At 47.4% G+C, this 21,714-nt stretch overlaps 1 protein-coding gene across 1 annotated transcript; it reads right to left on the bottom strand.

The window, feature by feature from the left end:
• Positions 1–6,415: 6,415 nt before the first annotated feature.
• Positions 6,416–11,838, bottom strand: LOC149337722 (uncharacterized). The gene is made up of 4 exons (XM_089554503.1): positions 11,820–11,838; positions 10,892–11,009; positions 7,501–7,870; positions 6,416–6,601 (listed from the first exon to the last, which is right to left on the bottom strand). The coding sequence occupies exons 1-4, from the start codon at positions 11,836–11,838 to the stop codon at positions 6,416–6,418; spliced, it is 693 nt and encodes a 230-aa protein (XP_089410629.1).
• Between the last annotated feature and the right edge of the window lie 9,876 nt (positions 11,839–21,714).

Raw genomic sequence — 21,714 nt, 5'->3', positions numbered from 1 at the left:
GAGGATCTCCGCAGACACAAACGGTGTTCCGTTGTCCGACACTACCTTGCGCGGCAGGCCGAACGTTGCAAATAGTGATCGGAGGTTGTCAATGACTGCTGCCGAAGTCGTCTGTCCCATTTGCCTTATCTCAAGCCACTTTGTGTAGGCATCTACGACCACAAGGAAAGTGCAGCCCTCAATTGGTCCTGCAAAATCAATGTGCAGTGTGTGCCATGGTGTGTCTGGCTTTTCCCATTCTGGGACAGGAGCTTTCGGCGGGGCGCTCCGGCTGCTCTGGCAAGGCTTGCATTCTCGCACCACTGTTTCGATGTCGTTGTCAATGCCAGGCCACCACATGTAGCTTCTGGCACACTTTTTCATTGCAACGATGCCCCGATGTCCGGCGTGGATGAGAGACATAGCTTGTGCGCGTAGTTCTCTCGGCATCACAACTCGGGACCCAAATATGATGCAGCCGCGATGGGTGCTCAACTCTGTAGCTCGCCTGCGGTAAGCGTCGAAGTTGTCCCCTTTGAGTTTATGCACGTTGCCTTGTTGAACAGCTGTGTAAACTAGCCGGAGAGCTGCGCACTTCTGCGTAGATGCTGCAACTGTGCCTGCTGTAAGCGGAGGTTCTGGCAGTGCTTCGAACATCAGAACGTCTCCTGGTGGAAATGGTTCGTCAACAGTTGCGTCTAGTGGCAGACGGCTTAGCGCATCGGCGTTTTGATGTTTACTCCCATTGCGGTAGACCAGAGCGTAGTCGTACGCTGAGAGTTTGATGCACCAACGTGTCATTCGCGGAGACAAAGTTGGTGGCATAGGCCTTTGTGGTCCCAGAATGCCCAATAGCGGTCGGTGATCGGTTATAAAGGTCACCTTCCGGCCGGCAATGTACTGGTGAAAATGTGTCGCCGCGTAGACGATGGCTAGCCCTTCTTTGTCAAGTTGCGCGTAGTTGCGTTCTGCTTGCGACAACGTACGTGAGGCGAAGGCGATGGGAGCTTCCCTTCCTTGCTCGTCAGTTTGCGATAGAACCGCGCCGACTCCGTACGGTGATGCGTCGCAAGCCAAAAGCAGAGGCTTCCTTTCGTCGTAGTGGCGGAGGACTGTACATCTTCGAATCAGGTCTTTCAGGGCATCGAATGACTGCTGATGGCGTGGCGACCATGTCCATGTCACATCTTTCCGAAGGAGTTGGTATAAGTCGTTGGCCACGGTAGCTCTTTGTTCCAAGAACCGGTCGTAGAACGTCAAGAGTCCGAGAAAAGCCTGTAGCTCCTGCTTGTTTGTTGGAGCTCGTGCTTCTGTGATCGCTCGCACTTTGTCCTCGGTAGGGTGAATGCCTTCCGCATCAATTCGGTGTCCCAGAAATTGCACCTCTGGCACCGCAAAACAGCACTTCGATTTGCTTATGCACAAATTAGCGTTTGCTAGCCTTTCGAGAACGAGCTCTAGGCGCACTGCATGCTCTTCAGTGGAAGTGCCACTGATGATGACATCGTCAAGGTAGACACAAACTCCTGGGATGCCCTGAAGCACTGTCTCCATGAATTTTTGAAATATGGCCGGGGCTGCAGCTACGCCAAAAGGCAGTCGCTTGACTTTGTACAAGCCTTTCAGTGTGTTAATTGCCAATAATTCAGCAGTTGACTCGCTCACCTTCAGCTGCTGATACGCCTGGGTGAGGTCCAATGTGCTGAAGACTCTTGCGCCACGTAGTACACTGAATACTTCTTCAGGTGTCGGTAGCGGGTAAGAGGACGCTTTAGTCGCAAGATTGACGGTGCTCCGGTAGTCTCCGCAGAGGCGTATGGTTCCGTTCTTCTTGCGAACTACGACAAGTGGTGTGGCCCATTCTGAATGCTGCGTCGGCTCGATGACACCTTGCTGCTCCAGTTTGTCCAACTCTTTTTCAACTGAATCTCGGAGAGCAAACGGCACCGGCCTGGCCTTCAGAAATTTGGGTTGCGCGTTGTCCAACAACTCCAGTGTGACCGGGGGCCCTTCGTTTCCTGGAATCTCTTCCGAGAATACTCTTTCGTATTTCTCTTGCAGTTGCTCAACCATGTTCTGGCTCGGCGTCTGGTGTATGCCGCATATCATCACGCCTAGTGGAGAAAACCAGTTTCTCCCTAGAAGGCTTGATCCTGTGCCCTTCACAACAAGCAGAGGTAGCGTATGGGTCTGGCCGTTGTAGTTAACCTGCACGTTGGCAGAGCCCAATAGTGGCAGATTCTGTCCTGACCACGTTCGCAGGTGCGTGTCGTCTTGTTGCAGGGCGGGTGCGTCAGATGGCCATGAAGTTCGGAACGTGTCCTCACTGATCAGAGTACAGGCTGCGCCGGAGTCCACCTCGAACTTAATCAGCTGGTGATGTACGCTTACTTCTGTAAAAATCTTCGGTCGCGTGCCGAGATTCATGGTGTTCAGGTCGTACAACACAGATGGTGTTGCTGATGTTGTTCCATGGAGATCAGATAGCGGCGTATTCTCTGAGGCGTTGACGCTGTGATTAGGCTGGGAAGGTGACTTTATCTTGGCAAGTCTCCGTTTCGTAATGCATGCTCTCTCGATATGCCCTCGCTTGTGGCAAAAATTACACGTGGCTGACTGGAATCGACATCCCTGGGGGTTGTGTTGGTCGTCACACCGCCAGCAGCGTTGTGCCTTTTTGACCGATTTTACAACAACAGAAGGCTTGCGCACCTGGTTGCTTGTCTGGTGTACCGGCTCGGTGTTCCGGCGAATCCCTCTCTGCTGGTGACCGGCGCTCTCCGCTCGAACGGCGATGTCGTAAGCTTTGCTGAATGTGAGGTCCTTCTCAGCGAACAGGCGCTGCTGCAGTGACTCGTCACTCAGTCCGCACACAAATCTGTCGCGTAACATCACGTCCAAGGGAAGCATGGTGGTGTTAGCAGAAGAAGCTGCGTCTCCCTCCTGCCCGGTAGCTGTTGTCGACAGCGTTCCAAAATTGCAGTCGGCAGCGAGCTTCTTGAGCGCGGCTACGTAGGCGCTCACAGTTTCTCCTCCCAGTTGATCTCGTCGTTGGAAGCGAGCCCGGCTGTAGACCTCGGATGGCCTTGGGTCGTAGTGCTTTTGCAGCGCTTTTACGATGTCGTCGTAAGACACTGCCGCTGGTGTGCTTGGCTGAATAAGGGCGCAGACAGTATCGTAGGTCTGCTCCCCGCACAGCGTCAGCAGGTTGGCCCTCTTCAAGGCTGGGTCTGTGATGTTGTTAGCTTCAAAACTGAAGGCGTCCAACCCACGATGACCACGATGAGCCGTTGAACTCTGGTATCTGATTGGGAAACCCTCGCGTAGCCATGGCTTGTCAATAGCGTTGCGTAGCGCGGGTCGAATCCACTTTCTCGTCGCCACTGTCGTGTCCGGTCGCTGTGTTGAATGCAGCGAAAGACGCACACGGTACTTTTAGACTTCGTTTATTTAAAGCCGATGAGGGTGCGACCAGCGTCGACCGAGGCAGGAGCCGAACTGGTCGCCCGAAGAAAGGAGGGAGCGGAGAAGCGTCCACGGGAGGGAGTGGCTTCCCAAAACAGGAGGAGGATGCGGGGGCGCACCATGGGGGGGGGGGGCATCTGGCGACAGCGTGCGACGAGGGGCAAGTGGTCGTTAGGAGGAGGATGCGAGTGGTCGTTAGGAGGAGGATGTGAGTGGTCGTTAGGAGGAGGATGCGGGGGCGCGCACACACAAAAGCAATAAGGGGACACAACACTTGGATTGTGCGCTTATTACCGACGATTCGTCAAAAACTTTTCGCGCATCGCTGAACCTTTGACTCAACTTACCAAGGCTGACGTGCCTTTTAAATGGGAAACGCCACAAGAGGAAGCTTTCAACGAGCTGAAGCGCCGCTTAGAGTCCCCTCCTGTGCTCGGGCACTTTGATGAAAACGCCGAAACCGAAGTTCATACCGATGCAAGCGGGGTGGGCTTAGGAGCGGTCCTCGTTCAGAAAAATGGCAGACAGGAGAAAGTTATCGCGTACGCTAGCCGTTCACTGTCGAGAGCCGAAGCCAACTATTCGACGAGAGAGAAAGAATATCTCGCCATTATTTGGGCCACGTCCAAATTTCGCCCCTACCTATACGGACGACCATTCAAGGTTGTGAGCGATCACCATGCTCTGTGCTGGCTGGCCAATTTGAAAGATCCCTCCGGCCGCCTTGCTCGTTGGAGCCTGCGTCTTCAAGAATTCGACATAATTGTAGTCTACAAATCTGGCCGCAAGCATTCCGATGCAGACTGATTGTCACGAGCTCCTGTCGACGCAGCACCCGAAGAGGAAGACGACGACGCTTTCTTAAGACCGGTAAGCGCCAGCAGTTTCGCGCAGCAGCAGCACTCGGATCCTGACTTGCAAAGCCTAGTTGATTATCTCAAAGGCAAGACCGCATCGCCTCCCCGAGGGTTCAAGCGGCAACTGTCGTCCTTCGTCCTTCACAATAATGTCCTCCTGAAGAAGAACTTCGCACCGAACAGGACAGTGCATCTTCTTGTCGTGCCCAAAAATCTCAGGCAAGAAATTATGCAGGCATGTCATGATGAGCCGACTGCAGGACATCTCGGGATTGCTCGCACGTTGCACCGCATCCAGGAGAAGTACTATTGGCCACGGCTAGCTACCGACGTTTCCCATTACGTGAAAACGTGCCGTGAGTGTCAGCGACGCAAAACGCCTCCGACTAGACCAGCCGGACTCCTGAACCCCATACCACCGCCAACTAAGCCCTTTCAGCAAATAGGGATGGACCTCCTCGGCCCCTTTCCGACCTCTTCATCAGGAAACAAGTGGATCATCGTGGCCACCGACTACATGACCCGCTACGCCGAAGCAAAAGCATTGCCTAGTGGTACCGCAACAGAAGTCGCAAAATTTTTTGTCGAAGAGATTCTCCTGCGACACGGCGCCCCGGAAGTGCTCATCACAGACAGAGGAACGGCGTTTACAGCGGAGCTCACGCAAGCCATTTTAAACTACAGCCAGACAAGCCATCGGAGGACCACTGCCTATCATCCACAAACCAACGGACTCACAGAGCGTCTGAACAAGACCATCGCAGACATGCTCTCCATGTACATCGACGCCGAACACAAGACGTGGGACTCGATTCTGCCCTACGTGATCTTCGCTTATAATACTGCCGTCCAGGAGACAACCAGGTTTACCCCATTCCAGCTGGTATACGGCAGGAAGCCCACGACAACACTCGACGCAATGCTCCCGCAGGTTTCAGACGAAGACAACCTCGACGTCACCGCCTACCTTCATCGTGCCGAGGAAGCCCGAAGACTTGCGCGGCTTCGCATTCGAGACCAGCAGCACACCGACGCCCGACGCTACAATCTGCGCCGACGAGACACGCATTACAAGCCAGGTGATCGGGTTTGGATATGGACGCCAGTTCGCCGCCGCGGATTGAGCGAAAAGTTGCTGCGACGCTACTTTGGCCCGTACAGGGTTCTCCGTCGCATCGGTGACCTCGACTATGAAGTCATCCCCGACGCCACGACAGCATCTCAGCGACGCCGCCCTCGCCCGGAAGTCGTACATGTCGTACGCCTGAAGCCATATTATGAACGCTAAAGGACTCGGAAGTTTCATTTTCCGTGTTTATTTTTATTTTAAAGCATCGAGACGATGCTTCTTTTGAAGGGGGGTAATGCCACGTATCATTGTAGTGTTTGTTCGTTCACGCTCAAGGCTGCAGGAAAGGGTTGTTATCATTTTTGTTCGTGACGCGAGAAGCGACCAGTCTAATCTCGATTGATCGCAGCCATGAAAGGCTGCATCTAGGTTTTTCCAGATTACTGTAGATGATCTCGACCTGTTATCTCGAAGTTTCCTTGCCGGCTTTAAATTGAGCGATGCCGCGAGCGGCGGGCATTCGTAGTTCGACGATTGACGAGCACGCTTGTTGCTTACGCCGCCACCGAGTCAGTTCTTTTGCGGGCGCAAGTCAGCCCAAATAAAGAGCTTCGTTTGCAAGTATTTCTGGTGTCTTCCTGACCGCTGGACTGCCGTCACTACAACGTGACAATATATTATATTCGTATTAAAGATTTAAGTATTCTCACACGCCTCGTATTATGTACTGGACTGCGTCCCTTTCAAACTTGTATAACTTGTTTTCCTGCTTTTCTCCAGGCCAATCACTTTTTTGCAGTATAAAAATAAAAGACCAGATATGTGCAAAGAATAGAGCAGCACATTAAGCAACTAAAAGAAGTTCAGTAATTTTGTTTGTTACCTGAGGTGAAGGATCGGACTTTGGCACCACAGTTTTCGAGCTTAGTGAGGGTCCTTTCGAGACCTTCTTTTTCCATTGCGTTGTTGTTAGGCACAGCAGCTGACTGCGTAGGAACACCCATGTTAAATTTGTGAAACTGACGTAATTCATTTTATCTATTTTTCATTTCCATACCTCTCGGACCTGCACTTGTTCACAGTGCAGGATGCGGTTGGTCATGGTGTCAAGCACAGAATATGTCATGTACTTGGCGCTATGGCCTGGAGAGTCGCAACGGCCATCTCCTGCCAGGTCCAGTTTCTCAGCAGCTGTTTGTGCCAAAAGGTGATCCTGCTGCTCGTGGTAAAGCTGGACACAGAGAAGCAAAACCATTACCTGTCAGCCTTGGTATCCTCAGCTAGCAGCCACTGATGATCACACCGCACTTCAGTGCACTCACCGCTGCATTGCCAATGTTGGTTTTGGATAATATTACTAGTTAGTTGCAAATTTATTTGTTCAAGCGTTGGTTGACTGTCCATAAGTTTGTCTATTGCAGCAGAGTTTTGAGAATCTCGTTGGTATAGCTTTATCATGTCTGTCTGCAACTGTCAAGAGTAAATGGAAGGCGATTATGAAAAAAAATTCATTTCTTTCAATCTAAAGCATAGCGGTCGGGGTTTATTGATGCACTGTGTAACTTACACAATCACAATTTGGCTGAATATTTTTGTTCAATGGTGTATAAAATAAGGGCAATGAAATTAAATTTTTCGCCTAAGATTGCTTTCCATTTACTTTTCATGGCACCTGTTCAGCCGCGTAGAGCTTGTAACTCGCCACAGTAGATTTGCTGTTTTCTTCTAGATTTTGAAAACTGCGCAAAAAATTTGCATGCAGTAGCTCCACTTCAAAAGTAAGCTTGTGCAGTTTGGTGCATTGTTCTCAGGGAGCTGGCGTTTTGGATTGAGCATGTTTCCACAATAATAAATGTATGTTGACATGCTTCAAGCAGCAGAGAATAATGTGGCTGCTTGATATTTCCAGTTGTCTTTTAATTTCTGTATTAAGCTATGTGGCGATTCTTATATGCCAAAAAATTGTTTGTGTGGTACTTTCCTTCATGAAAACGTGTTCGCAATAGAAAAATATAGTTACTGTCACACTCAGTATGAGCTACAACCGCGCTAGCGCCTGCCCAGTCGCTCGCACAGTGTGCCTCATACTAAGCGTATTAATACATACAGGATTGCACACGCAACTCTTACCTTGTTTACTGCTGGCACCATGTAAAGATCCTGGTACAGGAAAAATCGCCTGTAGCTTATTGCCTGTACATTTATAGACTGTAGCCATCGAAGTGCTGCGACAACAGGGCACCCAGAGAACAGCAGGCCCGCTGCCAGCAGCACGTTCCCAGCTGGTTTCGCACCAATCAATGGCTGGCTTTGCCATGTTGCCACATTCTGACATCGGTGGCAGGCGCTCTTGGTTGTCACCAGTGAGCCCATCAGTGAAAGGCTTGTAGTCCACGGTGTATGACAGCTGGGGCAGAAAGATGGCAGCAGTTGCTGCAAGCAGCTTTCGAACACGATGAATTTTCTTTCATCTCGTGCTGCTGCTGGAATCACACTAAAACTGCACGTGGATGGCATTGGCGGAGCAACTTCCTGCAGATGTGCGTTGCTAGTGGAACTCTCCAGGCAGTCGCTGTACATGGAAGGCATCAGGTGTGGTGTAAGAAAAAATTACGAGGAACTTTAGCGGCTAAAGTGGTGAAAGGCGAAAGCCTGAGTGCTGCATTCTGCTACGCGATTGTTCACTGCACATTCTGTTGGTGCATTAATTAACTGCCAATTAAAGACGCTTAATCTTTGCCTTTAGGAGTGGAACGCGACAGCGTGTTGTAGCGCTGCAAGGGGGTCCACGGAAGATGGCGTTGCCCTTTGAATGCAACGCTTTTTGAGGAAAGGTTCTACACCTTGCTCATGGGAAAATTGGTTTTTGAGGAAAGGAAATGTATCTGTCCTGCATATCTCGGTTGACACCTGAACCTCCCTGTAAGGGGAAGGGAGGAAGATGGGAGTGAACGAAGACACCGTGGCATGGCGGAGAGGTAGCGTGCTCTTGTCACACTCCGGAGACCGGGGTTCGATTCCCGAGCTCGGCCAATTTCCTACTCGGTTTTATTTATTTATCTGGTCTGACTAGAAAGGTTAATTAGGGCTAACTGGTTAAGTAAGTCCCACTAACTTGCAGCATCACTATACGGTCCCTTTAATTGGTCGCATGGTTACTAGCCAAAGTACAATTGGCCCCGTTCGAAATTCGCGCACTGTGACGTCACGACCGTTTCGACCAACTGAAAAGCGTGACATTTCTGACGACAACTTCTGCTTACAACGATGAGGCATTAAAGGCTTCCGCCTTAAAACCATAAACTTTCCTTAGCTGTAGCATTTAAAATTTAAGCCTGACGTTATCGTGGAGGGGAAGTTGTTAGGTTAAAATGTTCAGCAGCTTGCTGGATGTTTGAAGTGCTGTTAAAAGTTCTCTGAAAGTTCAATATTACAGCCTTGTATTATGCTGCTTGAACTGCTCCTGGCATTATTGTGCTCTGTTTATATTGTTGTGACATTGCATTTTTTCACATTTCATTTTGTGTCGTGGAGTTGTATGCATAATTTGTGCTTTTATTGTTTGATCTAGGCAATTTATTACTTGGGCTAAAAATTGCAGTAATGTCTCATTTGCATGGCTAGAGGGAGCAGCGCGAAAAGATGAGAATGAACACGGAAGCTAACAGGATTGTTGGTAGTTTGGCGCCTCTCCTCTCCTGTCTCCGTCATTTTGCGCTGCTCCCTCTAGCCAACTAACGAGACCAACAACCCCAGACCAGAACTATAGTCTTATTGGCATTTTATTATTTACTTACTACTCAACCTTTGCATCTTTTAATCGGAAATCGGTTTTTCAGTCACTTTGACTTCAAATTTGTGCTGATCTGCTTGTTCTGATGGTCAGAGTATCTTTCTCATAATCACAAAAGACATATTTCACTGTGCCTGACATGCTGATGTGTTCTCTTCTGTCTGAAAGGTTTTACATGCTTCTGCATTACGTTAGAGACTTTCATTCTTTGAACATAGCTTGTATTGTTATTTGCACTTACACGAGAGGGCCTGTATGGCATTCTTAAATAAAAAAAAATGAACTGGTCACTTCCCTGCCGTTCAAGCTATGGTTCGACACTCCCTACTTGCATGATTATAAAGTGGTATGATTATAAAGTGGCATAAAGTGGTAGCCATCAAAATGTTAATCTAGAGCACAAGTGCATCTTTTTGGATCCAGGCCTACATTATGTCAGCGGAATGGAGCCCCGGGAAAAATTTTTACAGAGAGTTAAGAACAATAGGTTTTTAATAGTTGTTACTGCTGGTTGCGTACTGTAAAAAAACTTTTGTGCACTGAAATATATACATTGCACTTATGTCCTAACCTTTCTGGCATCAACCTGAGGTCATGGTTATTTCTGTGGTACTGCAAGGCGAAAGAAGCTGTACTTATAACTTAGAACCGAGCATTTTGCATATTATTTATTTATTTATTTATGTACATACTGCAGACGATGGTTAGGTCCAAGCAGGACGGGCACTGTACAGACTGAGTAAATCAGAAAAATCACATGGCAACAAAAAGTCACATGGCGAAAAAAAAAGAAAAGAAAAAGAAACATGCATACAATTACAAAGCATGGCTGATGTCAAATATGTCAGTGTTGGTCCGTGTGGGGCAGAGAGTTCCAGTCCGCTATTGTGCGCGGAAGAAAACAAAACTTGAACAGATTTGTGCGTGCGAAATATGGTGCTAACAGGCTGGTGTGATAGTGGCGTGTGCTTCTTGCGGGCTGAAGGAAAAGATATAATGACGGGTCAAGTCCCAACTTACGGTTGAGCAAGAGGGCAAGAAAATCTAAACGAGTACCTTGTCGACGACACTCAAGGCGGGGAATACCATGAAATTGCATTATTTCGGAGGCTGAATCAGATTTGGAAAATTTAGAGAACACAAACCTAACTGCCTTCCTTTGTATTTTTTCAATCTTCTTTATGTTGGATGCCGTATGCAGATCCCAGACTACACACGCGTATTCGAGTTTTGGCCTGATCAAAGATAGATAACTAAGAAGCTTTACATTTGGAGGGGAATTCCGAAGTTTATGTCTCAGGAAACATAGTTTTCTGAACGCAGATGAACAGATGTTGTTAATGTGGGCGTTCCATGACAGATCATGAGTGATTGTCACACCCAAGTACTTCAGCGAAGTGACTTCCTTAAGCGGGGATGAACCAAGAATATATGCATGTTTTATCGGATTTCTTTTACGAGTAATGCAGAGAGAAACAGTCTTCTCCGGATTTAAAGCCATTCCAAAGTACACACAAAGTGTGAACTGTGTACACACAAAGTGCACAGTTCAGCAAGACATACCCCAAAAAAAGTGCTGTTCAGTGATGTTTCTGAAGCTCTGCAGGTCCAGTCATGCTCAGCAGGAGCACTCTGATCAATATCCATTTCCTGTTCTGACGCCTCATCGTTTGAAAATGGTGCCCATTGTACTGTACAGGCGTTGAAGAGCGTGCTTGGTGACCCCACTCCAGCTCTGAGGAATTGATGGACTCCGGTGCCCTTGTTGACGGCAGTTCTTTATGAAAACTGTCAGTTTGAGCAGCTGCTGACACCTGCACCTTAACGGCAAAGTGTGCCTGTGTGCCTGCATGAATTTTTTGTGTTAATGGGGTGTAATTATCCCTTCCAGTCAAATATACTCTTCCTCAAAAACATGAATGCACAGCAATAAACTTCTAATTTTTGCCATTTTTTAGCACTATCTTGTAGTATTGCACCTGTTTTTCTTCGGAGCATAGAGGGGTAAACAATGCAGCATTTATATGATATAAAATCTGTACCCACACAACTGGCACACTATTGACTGCAGTAAAAAAAAAACATGCTTACCAGTGTCCACTCGTCGGGGCAGATTCCAAGATGTCTGTGTTGCAACTTCATGCACCACTATAGCTGAGGTTTGTGTGCTTGCCTCTCTTGTTGCATGAAGGCGGCTGTCACTTGGTGGTGTCCCAGTGATAACTCCATGCTTTGAACAAGCACATCTGCACACCCCAGCCTGTAAAATGATGCAATTGTTTGAACTTTACAGAGTTTCTGTTCTTTTCTGATATCACTTTATGTTCCGCAAATAATGGTGCATGGAATGCGATACATGCATACAGAGAAATAGCTAGGTGGATCATTGAAAAAAAAAAAATTCTGGGAGCTCTCGTTTATGTCTGGGACTAGGAATGGATGGCCTATGTTTTTTGCATCAACAAAGTTTAGGATTTAGCATCTGACACTTACGGTGGAAGATGCAACTGCCAGGGTTGCCTGGCTCTCAGCTTCAGGTTGTCCATGTTGCTGCTGTAAAAATAAGGTCACATAGAACATGCACCCATTACAACGACAATTTAACAACTGGCAAAATTTTGTGTGCGTGGGTTTTGTTTTTCTTTTACATATATACCGGGTGTTTCAGCAAACATCTTCAAAAATTCTTAGAAATAGGATTTCGAAATAGAAAGAAAATCTTTTCAGAAACAGCCGCAACGGATGTCAGTTAGTATAACCTCCACACTAACCACTAGCTAATTGATTGAAATCCTGTAATTAACGTTTTCATTAACGTCATCCGGTGATTAGGAGTCTAAAGCCATGTACAAAACGATATCATGCCAGTTTCTGAAACGAAGAAATAATCATATCTGCTGGCGCTATTTTCTGGAAAAAACAACAACAAAGTGAGCGCTGAGGCTCGTACGAAGTTACGTGCCAAATTCAGACTCCTCTGATGACGTGCTGCAGTGCCTACGGCATTCAATTCGAACTGCATGCGCTCTGATACCACGTCATAATCATGCTTCTGCGGCTCTGGGTGAAAGGAAAATGATAGCTGGGTAGTTTCACGTGAGATCGAACAAAGGGTAGCTGGTAGACTTCTTGAACTTATTTGAAACTTCTATATATTAACGCCCCATGACTGGACAGAAGGCATCCGCAATTGGTTTTGTCCCAATTTTTTTCGCACCACGCGAAATTAACGACGGAGAAGTGGAGTTCCGCGCTTGAGTGCTCTGCTGTTTTGGCCAACTTTGATTATGAATTACGCAAAATATATTAAAGTTAGGTACCTGAAAATTCTGTGAGCAGATATAGTGATGTTTTTATTTGTGTTCCGTTATTTTTGTCTGTCTGCAAGCTATACATGTTATTATAAAAGTTGTCAAAATCCGCTCATAGAGCGTTTTTGCATCTAGTTCGCAGGTCGTTAATTAAAAACGACTTGTAGCATATTGGCAGTAATTGTGAATTGTAATGAATTCAAAAAAACCTATCAAACCGCTGAAGGTCATATTTATATGTCTTTTCTATAAAGAGATATGATGGCGCTAACTTCAAGACAACACGGAACAAAGAAAACCTCGGACGGCAATTAAAAAAAACCCATTTTTTATATTTTTAAACTTTGTCCACATGTTCTCCTTTATATCAACATTTGGAATCACAAAAAACATGTTGCATAATTTTGTTTACGTAGTAGCTACGACCCTTCCAATGAGACCCTCGCGCAAGGTTGAGCACACCATGAAGGTCTGAAGAGCCTATCTTCGTGATCGGGTTGTCAATTTTGGTAAGATATCGTATGTAGTCATTTTTGCCTCGATTCGTCAGATTAACTACGAGAGCCACTGTAGAGAAGGACGCGGGATTATTTTTCACCACCTGGTGTTCATTGATGCGCTGCGGCATCGCACAGCACACGGATGTTTTTGGCATTTCGCCTCCTCCAAAACGCATTCAGGACTCGATGCGCAGCTTAGAATTCACACAAAGAGGTTAAAGTCAAATAAGAAAGTAGCATATTTCAAAGAATTTTTAGCGAAATTAATAATTAGAAAACGTCATGGGAACCTGCTTTATTAAAAACGATTTGCTTCTCGGCTGCAGTCGTTTATTCGAGTGATTTGACAACGCACAATGTCTTCACTTCTGTACACTTGGTTTCTTCCGTGCCAACTCGGCTGTGCGTGCCACAAATAATTCAGAGGATGCTTCTGTTGGTGACTTGGATAGCTGCCACGCATGCCATGATTAAATGCCATTTACGTCACGCAACAAAAGAGGTAAAATTACTCGCTTACACATCATTGGTAAGACCAAAACTAGAATACGCATCCCCCATTTGGAGCCCCCATCAAGCATATCTAATCGATGCACTTGAAGCCGTGCAAAATCGCGCCGCCCGTTTCATTCACTCCCAATATTCATACGAAATCAGTGTGTCATCCCTGAAATCACTGTCCAACTTACGAAGTCTTTCTTGCCGTCGTCGCGTCGCAACCCTATCTCTTTTTCATAAATTTTATTACAGCTCACTCGGCCATGAACCATACATCTGCGCACCTCCACCGCGCATATCACATCGCACTGGTCACCCCCTTCAAGTTACTCGTCCACGTGCCCGTACCGTAACCTTTTCCACCTCCTTCTTTCCACGAGCCGCGTCAGACTGGAACGGCCTCTCCCACTCCGCTGCTGCTATTACCTGCCCGTCACTCTTCAACGCCAACATTGAACTTCATATGTCATCGTGAAAAAATGTACCAATTTTTGATTAACCCACCCCTTATGTAATACCCCGAAAGGGGCCTTTAAGGTAAATAAATGAAGTGAAATGAAATGAAAAAGGCGTGCACTGTCATTCACTCTTCCTTTTTTAACTCGCGGAAGGCAAGGACTTCTTTTACTTCCAAACGTATCAGATGCACACCTTTCAGTTGTTTCGATAACACACGTCCAATTATGTCTCTAGGTGCCTGAATTGCGCTTTCAGGGTTTAATCTTAGGTTGGTGAGCATTGCTCGGGTTTTGACGAGTCCTCCACCACCGTCGCATGTGTTCTTCCCGTGTCTGGTTGGTGAGAATATCCATTGGGTACTGGGACGATCGCTCTTTACAAATTTTCATTTCCATATTTCATTGAACAGGTAGCGAAAGCACGGGTAGCAGAAGTAGAACGTGTCATTGACATTCACAGGTATTTCGGATAATAGCAGTTGCTTCAGCCACACGGTCGAACTGTTCCAGCCATTCTTCGGTGTCGGCGCCAGGCGAAGCGTCGAAGGTTGGTGGCACCCGGGGCTGGTGAAGAATGATTGGAGTCGTCGTCTGGGGCAAGCTCATGGTAGACGTTGCGGCTGGCTTCCGCTTCCGGGTAGGGTCTGGCAGATTCCCAAACTCTGGTGCGTCCCCTTGCAGGCGTCGGCTAGCGCGGTGGACTGGACTCAGGTCCTGCGGTTGATGACTCAGAGGGCTGGAGTCACGGCTTGTAGGGGGTGTCCGGTACATGGAAGGCTACCCAGCACCTCCACCAGATGTCACGTTGTAGTGACGGCAGTCCAGCGGTCAGGAAGACACCAGAAACACTTGCAAAGGAAGCTCTTTATTTGGGCTGACTTGCGCCCGCAAAAGAACTGACTCACTCGGTGGCGGCGTAAGCAACAAGCGTGCTCGTCAATCGTCGAACTACGAATGTCCGCCGCTCGCGGCATCGCTCAATTTAAAGCCGGCAAAGAAACTTCCAGATAGCAGGACAAGATCATCTACAGTAATCTGGAAAAGCCTAGATGCAGCCTTTCATGGCTGCGATCAATCGAGATTAGACTGGTCGCTTCTCGCGTCACGAACAAAAATGATAACAGCCCTTTCCTGCAGCCTTGAGCGTGAACGAACAAACACTACAATGATACGTGGCAATATTAGCGAGAACCTTAGCAAACACATAGTAGACAACGCGCAGTATACTGATCGGTCCGTAATTCTTCAAGTCCTTGGCATCTCCTTTCTTATGGATGAAGATTATGTTATCGTCTTCCAAGCTTCTGGTCCACTCGAGGTAATAAGGCATTGCGTATACAGGGTGGCTAGTTTTTCAAGCACAATCTCTCCTCCGTTCTTCAAGAGATGTGCGGTTACTTGATCCTCACTATAGCTTCTTTTCCCCCTTTGCATTGTTGTTGTTGCCTGACTGACATGGCGCATACCCAAGACGGGGAATAGGCCAGGGTTCAGTGAGGAGGGCCAAGAGAAGAGGGCAAACTAGTGCCAAGCTTTGTGTTGCTCCTAAGGCTTTCTTTACTTCCTCTTTCGTTACGACATTGGTGAAAACAGCGCGAAAGAAGAAGCCCGAAGGCGAAACGAGGAAGTGACAGGAAAGAGCGCTCGTTTCGCCTTCGGGCTTCTTCTTTCGCGCTGTTTTCACCAATGTCAGAATGGACCAACTAGCCCAGCAAAAAGTTCTGCTAGATTATCTTTCGTTACTCCCGGGATGGCCCATTGCTGCGCTCTACTGCTTCTCTCAGTAACGTTCGGCGGAGCAAACGTGAGTATTGATTTGTCCCCTTAGTTCGCTTTGCGTAAGTGCGCGCCGATCTGAACGATCTTCTTGAATCAGCAGTGCAGGCGATATGCAGTATACGCAATGCCTTATGACCTCTAGATTACCAGAAGCTGGGAAGAACGCCAACTTTATCGCTAACGCACAAGCTCGTGTTTTGATAACGGGAAAATGATTCGTGAATGTAGCCCTTTAAACGATACCTTTAAGAATTCATTTTTTCCGAGAACCATACGCGCTTGGAATAAATTACCTAGGAATATTGTCGACAGTCTCAGTACGCAAGAGTTCGTTACAAACCTGAAAATGCTGGGGTGAAGTTGTACTTGTATTCTTGTATTGTTTCTTGTATTCGTGTATTCTTGTATTCTTGATTCTTGTATTTGTTTTTTTTGTGTCCACTCCTGCTTGGAGTCAGCCGACTCTGCATTATTCCCAAATAAATAAAAAATAAAAAAATCGCAAGAAAGGAGACGTCACAGGACAAACTTAGACATCATTCAACCATATCATGGACGCTTTCGCAAAGGATACTCGACAATAGGTCATATTCACACTGTCCATCAGATAGAGAAATGCGCAGAATATAACCGACCGCTATATATAGCCTTCACTGATTACGGGACAGCATTTGACTCAGTGGAAATATAAGCAGTCATGGAGGCATTTGCGGAATCAGGATGTGGAAGGGTCTTATGTGAAAATACTGGATATCAAAGTGACTGCTCAGCTACCACAGGCTTCCATAAAATCAGCAATGAAATTCAAATAAAGAAGGTGGTCAGGCAGGGAGACAATCTCGCCATGCTATTCACCGCCTGTGTACAGGAGGTATGCCGATGCCTGGATTCGGAACAGTTCGGGATAAGAATTAATGGGGAGTACCTAACTAATCTGAATCCGCTGATGACATTGCTTTGCTAATGCACTCCGGAGATGAACTGCAAGCCGTGATCAATGACTTAGGCTGAAGAGAGCGGTGGGTCTAAAGATTAACATACAGAAAACCAAAGTAATGTTCAACAGTCGCGCACTGGAATAGCAATTCAGAATTGGTAGCGGGATGCTGGAAGTGGTAAGTGAAAACGTCTGCGTAGGGCAGGTAGTGACCGCAGCTCAGGATCACGAGAAGAAAATGACTAGAAGAATAAGAATGGGGTAGAGCGCATTTGGCAGGTTTCTTAGGTCATGAAAATGAACTTCCCAACATCCCTCAAGAGAAAAGTATATAACAGCTGTATCTTACCGCTACTCACTTATGGGGAAAAAACGTGGAAGTTAACGAAAAGGGTTGAGTTAAGGACAACGCATTGAGCTCTGCAAACAAAATTGACAGCTGTAACGTTAAGAGATCGGAAGCTGGCGGAGCGGGTAAGGAAACAAACGCGGGTTAATGACATCCTAGTCGAAATCAAGAGGAATAGCCTTGGGCAGGGCGTGTAATGCGAAGGTAATATAACCGCTGGTCCTTAAGGGTAACAGAGTGGATTCCAAGAGAAGGCAAACGCAGCAGGGGACGGCAGAAAGTTAGGTGGGCGGATGAGATTAAGGAGTTTGCGGGGATACGGTGGCCGCAGCTGGAAAAGGACAGGGTAAATTGGAGAGACATGGGAGAGGCCTTTGCCCTGCAGTGGGTGGAGACAGGTTGACGATGATGATGCTGAAGAACCCCAGGTAGTCGAAATGATAGAGTCCCTCATAGCGTCAGCCGCTCTGGGACCGTAAACCCCATTAGCCGTTATGCACGCATCAGCACATGTCTCTGGCGCACATGCCCAAGTGAAAGACCACAACGCATTCACCAGGCCCACCTTTAGTCGGCTTTAACCAACGATTGTTGGACCTCCACTGTATATGGCGCTCAAGAATGGCAAGCTATCGTTGTGATACAGATGCACGACCTGCCCAAATTTACTTTCGGGAAAGAATGGACCGGTTTCTTGCCATCCAGAAAGCCGCTTCGGAGCCTCCCGAGTGGCTCTCAAGACTAGAGCCGTTGTGTATGTTACAGGAATTTTAATCTGACGAAGCCAGACTCGTGTTCACTGACCACGACAGTGTTGTATGTACATAGCGTTTCGTGTGTTTTTGTTGAGTTTTTTGGTTAAATGTTATGTGCCAAAGCCAGGCAATAAAAAAAAAGCGTCCGCCGCGAATGGGTAGCGTGTCCGTCTAGCAATTCGAAGGTCCTGGATTCAATTCCTACACAAACTCGAGACAGCTGAATTTTCGTATGATCTGAATTTTATTAATTCTTTGCTTCATTTCTGCATTTTTTGCTCAAGGCCGTCTACGCTGAAAACGACACTGGCTTTTCTTCTACACGGGGCCCTTAACGCTATGCCGTTAATACGTTATGATGAAAAACTTCGCTCTACGAAGCAGACACGTGACGCATGAGCGTAGATTAGGAACTGAAGTTAATTCCACAGTTCAGGGGGAATTTATATAGAAAAACTAAAGAGAACAGATAGAAAGTTTGTCTGCGCAAAGCGCTGAACTAAGAAAAAAGAACTGCAAAACTTATTTCAAGAATATCACTTATGACATGAGTAAACTGAAGCTCACTTGTACAATTACTTCTTTTGTTTGTAATAAATATAATACGCCTTTACATTTGCTTCGCATTAGCGTGAACCCTTTTTTAATTAAATCTCTTGTCAATCCCTCTTTACTCCGCCTTAGCGCCTGTCCCGTCCAGTTCTGTGTCGTGCGTGTCCTTTTTGCGCTATGTTTTCGCAGATTTTTGGGGTCTCGTGAAAACCAAGTATAAGAAAAAGAGCGCATTAAACTTCCACAGCAAATGCGAAGAAATTCTTTTCAAGCACGTCAGAATGTGTTCTGGCGGCATAACACAGTACAGGTGCCCACAAATATTTTCGAAAAGCGTCGGCTGGCTGGAATGGGCTCGTCAGATGCCCGTCAGATGCGACGAAGAACAATGGCACGTCTTCGTCCGCTCGTCCGGCGACACGTTTCCGACTGGGGCAGCAGTTCCAACTTCTTGACACACAAAACTTGTTTATTGAAGACGGGACCAAAATACAAGTGCTTGGAGGAAAAGGCGGTTTAAAAGAAGGGCTGTATAAAAGCGGTCTATACTGAGACTCGGCGCGCTCCTTCTTTTTCGCTCTGTGTTTGCAGCGGGTTTTAATCCCTTCGATAATTGGGCGGAGCTTTAGTATCTCGCCCAATTTCGACCAATACCGGAGCAATGGCACTGTATATACAAGTGGGCGGAGCCCAGTTCTCGCCAGAGCCCGACTCAACGGACCGCGCACTTTTCCTGGAACATGCAACCTACCGAGGCGCCAGTAAAGCAGAACTCCACAGCTTAGCTCGACAGTCGGGGGTTTCAGAAGTCGCCGACCTTACTGACCCCCACCCCCACTTGAGAGCTCATCTCTTCTGAATGGGAAACGGTCGTCGGCCCTTCTTTGCGACCCTGACAAGGCTGTACGCGGTCTTGCTGCCCGTTTCCCGCGGCCTTGGACAGCGTCCGAAGCGCGCGACGCGCTGTCATCATCCTTAACCCTTCGGCGAACAGCCGAAATCTCTAAAAACGTCAATTTACTTTCTGGCTGGAAGTGCAAGCAGGCACTGAGGGGTGCATTGTGCAGGTCGCGCTACGAACTACAAAGCACACCATTAAACTCATGGCTGCATGCTTAGGCTGCCCAGTATTTAGGCTTTGTGAGAATTTTCGTGTTCCGAAAATTTTTGTGAACACCTGTACGTCGTGCTTCCTTTTAATCCTGTTGGCCCGATCTCTCTCGTTTAATTGTAAGTGCGTGGAAGTTTGAATGTATGAGCTTCAGCCACTCGTATTTTTACACCAAGCATGACGGGATTCCTTCAACGAAACGAGCTGCCCCCTATGTTTCTCCCCTATGCTGCTTGGTTTCGGTGACTGTTGGCTTCCGCTAACCGCCTTACCGGGAAGATAAAAAAAAACAAACATGCGCCTAATAAAATGGGGAGATATGGTTTGCCTTTCGCCAGGCTTTTATTTTGGTTCCTTTCTCTGCCTATTCTGGGAGCTGCTACCTCCTGGAGTGCGGTTTCTTCCGAAAATTCTGGCAGCTTTGTGTGAAGAGGGCTGCATTTTCAAGGAACTTTCAATTTCTATGTTTTTCGCAGGCACAACCTGGAATTTTACTTTGTACCTAGTGGCTTTTATTTCGGATGTGCTTTTGCACTGTGTTTACCATTGGCTACGGGTCCGAGCTTACATTTGCATGAGTAGCTAGAAATTTTATTCCGGCTTCTTTTCTAGCGGAAAAAGCATACTTGGTTGCACGTCATTAAATGCTGTATGCTTTTTATTTTTCTTAAAGCTGCAATGATGATAGCTACAAAAAGCACTTTCAGGCTCCGGACGGCGATACAACTTTGCGTATCAACGCCTAGAGCCCTCCTTTTGTTGGGATTTGCATTCTCTCTGGAGTGCCACGGCTGAGCGCTGTTTGATTTTTGCTGCTCTGCGTAAGACAGTCGTAGGGGATAGTGTTGGCACCAACTCTCCTTACCTGCGTATTAGAGAAAAGGCGGAGCGGACACGATATGCTACATATATTAGGCCGGGCTCCCTGAAAAAAAAAAACGAAGGTAAAACTGCCCCGCCCGCACCGCCATAGGCAGTAGGGACTACGGGATCCGACGGATGTGCAGATGGCGTCAGTCACTTATTCTCGGCCGCTTCATTATCCGAGCTTCCGCTAAACCAGGAATGGCTGTCAATCCTCTGGTTCCACAACAAGTGGCGCCCTCTTGGGAGTGGGCGAAAGCTGGTTGAAAACAAACGCACGTGGGCTACGCAGGCGCGATCCGATTCAACGAAGCTCGAACTGAGCCTGCGAAGTGGCTAGTGTGTGCGTGCTTGACAGCAGGCGCCATCTGTCGCTTGCGCCTGTCGCCCACATGAAATGCGCATGCGCATTAGGAGCTGGCGTTTTTTTTCTTTCAATCAGTGTAGCTGGAGAAGAAGAGGCAAAGAGCGCCCGTGTAACATACAAAACGGAAAGGCTGTTAATATTGTTAATAATGCCACCTGGTGTTCTCAGGTGGCGCTTGAAGAGGAAGACTTTGAAGTGTCTCGCGCTGGCTGGCTGCCGTAGAATGGTTCGGGCAGTCGCGGATTCTGCAAGGTGTAGTAGGCTGCAGCTGGCATGACAGGTCGAGGGGGGGGGGTGCTCTTGCAGACTCCAAAGGCCCGTGTTCGGGAGGTAGGCCTTGGTTTCTCCGGCTAGCACGGTGCACAGGGGTGTCCACTAGCGAAGGACTTGAGCCCAGGGCATCCGGAGGAGTATGAGACATATTCTTTCACGCGAGGTAAACATTCCAATACCTAACTATGTTCAACCAACCTTCTACCACCAGACGTACACGACACACTAAGGAACACACACTGCAGCCTATCTTTGCACGGACAAATTCATTTAAGTATAGCTTCTTCCCACGAACCATCTCCGATTGGAACATGCTCCCAGAATCCCTTTTTCAAAATAGCAGTTTTAGCAACGCATTGGAAGAACATTTCCTTGGTTAAGTTGTCTCATTTTGTATTTTTTAATGCTGTTCTTTTTATCTTCCGTTTGTTATCGCCGAATGATGCTGTGCGTTGCTTTTTCGTTTCTTTTGTGTGTTGTTATGTTGTTTGCCCCTCCTGCTTGGGCCAAATAGGCCTGCAGTATTTTGAAATAAATAAATAAATAAATATACAGGGATCTTACCCAGCACCTTCACCAAAATATGTCACGGAAGATAGGGCGACAGGTCGCTAACCAGCAGAATACGGCAGCCACCCACCGCGAGACACTTCAACGTCTTCCTCTTCAAGCGCCACCTGCGAACACCAGGTGGCAATGTATATGAATATTACACCTCGAGTTTAACGACCGCACGAGTCTTAGGCGGCGGACACAGTTTTGTGAAGCAGTTTGGTGACTCAAAAAGGAGGCGGAGA

Source organism: Amblyomma mixtum, chromosome 7 (genome assembly GCF_055824585.1).
Source record: "Amblyomma mixtum isolate Tamu chromosome 7, ASM5582458v1, whole genome shotgun sequence".
NCBI lineage: Eukaryota > Metazoa > Arthropoda > Arachnida > Ixodida > Ixodidae > Amblyomma > Amblyomma mixtum.
Note: the sequence above shows the minus strand (reverse complement) of the source record. Positions and strands in the feature narration are given on the sequence as shown.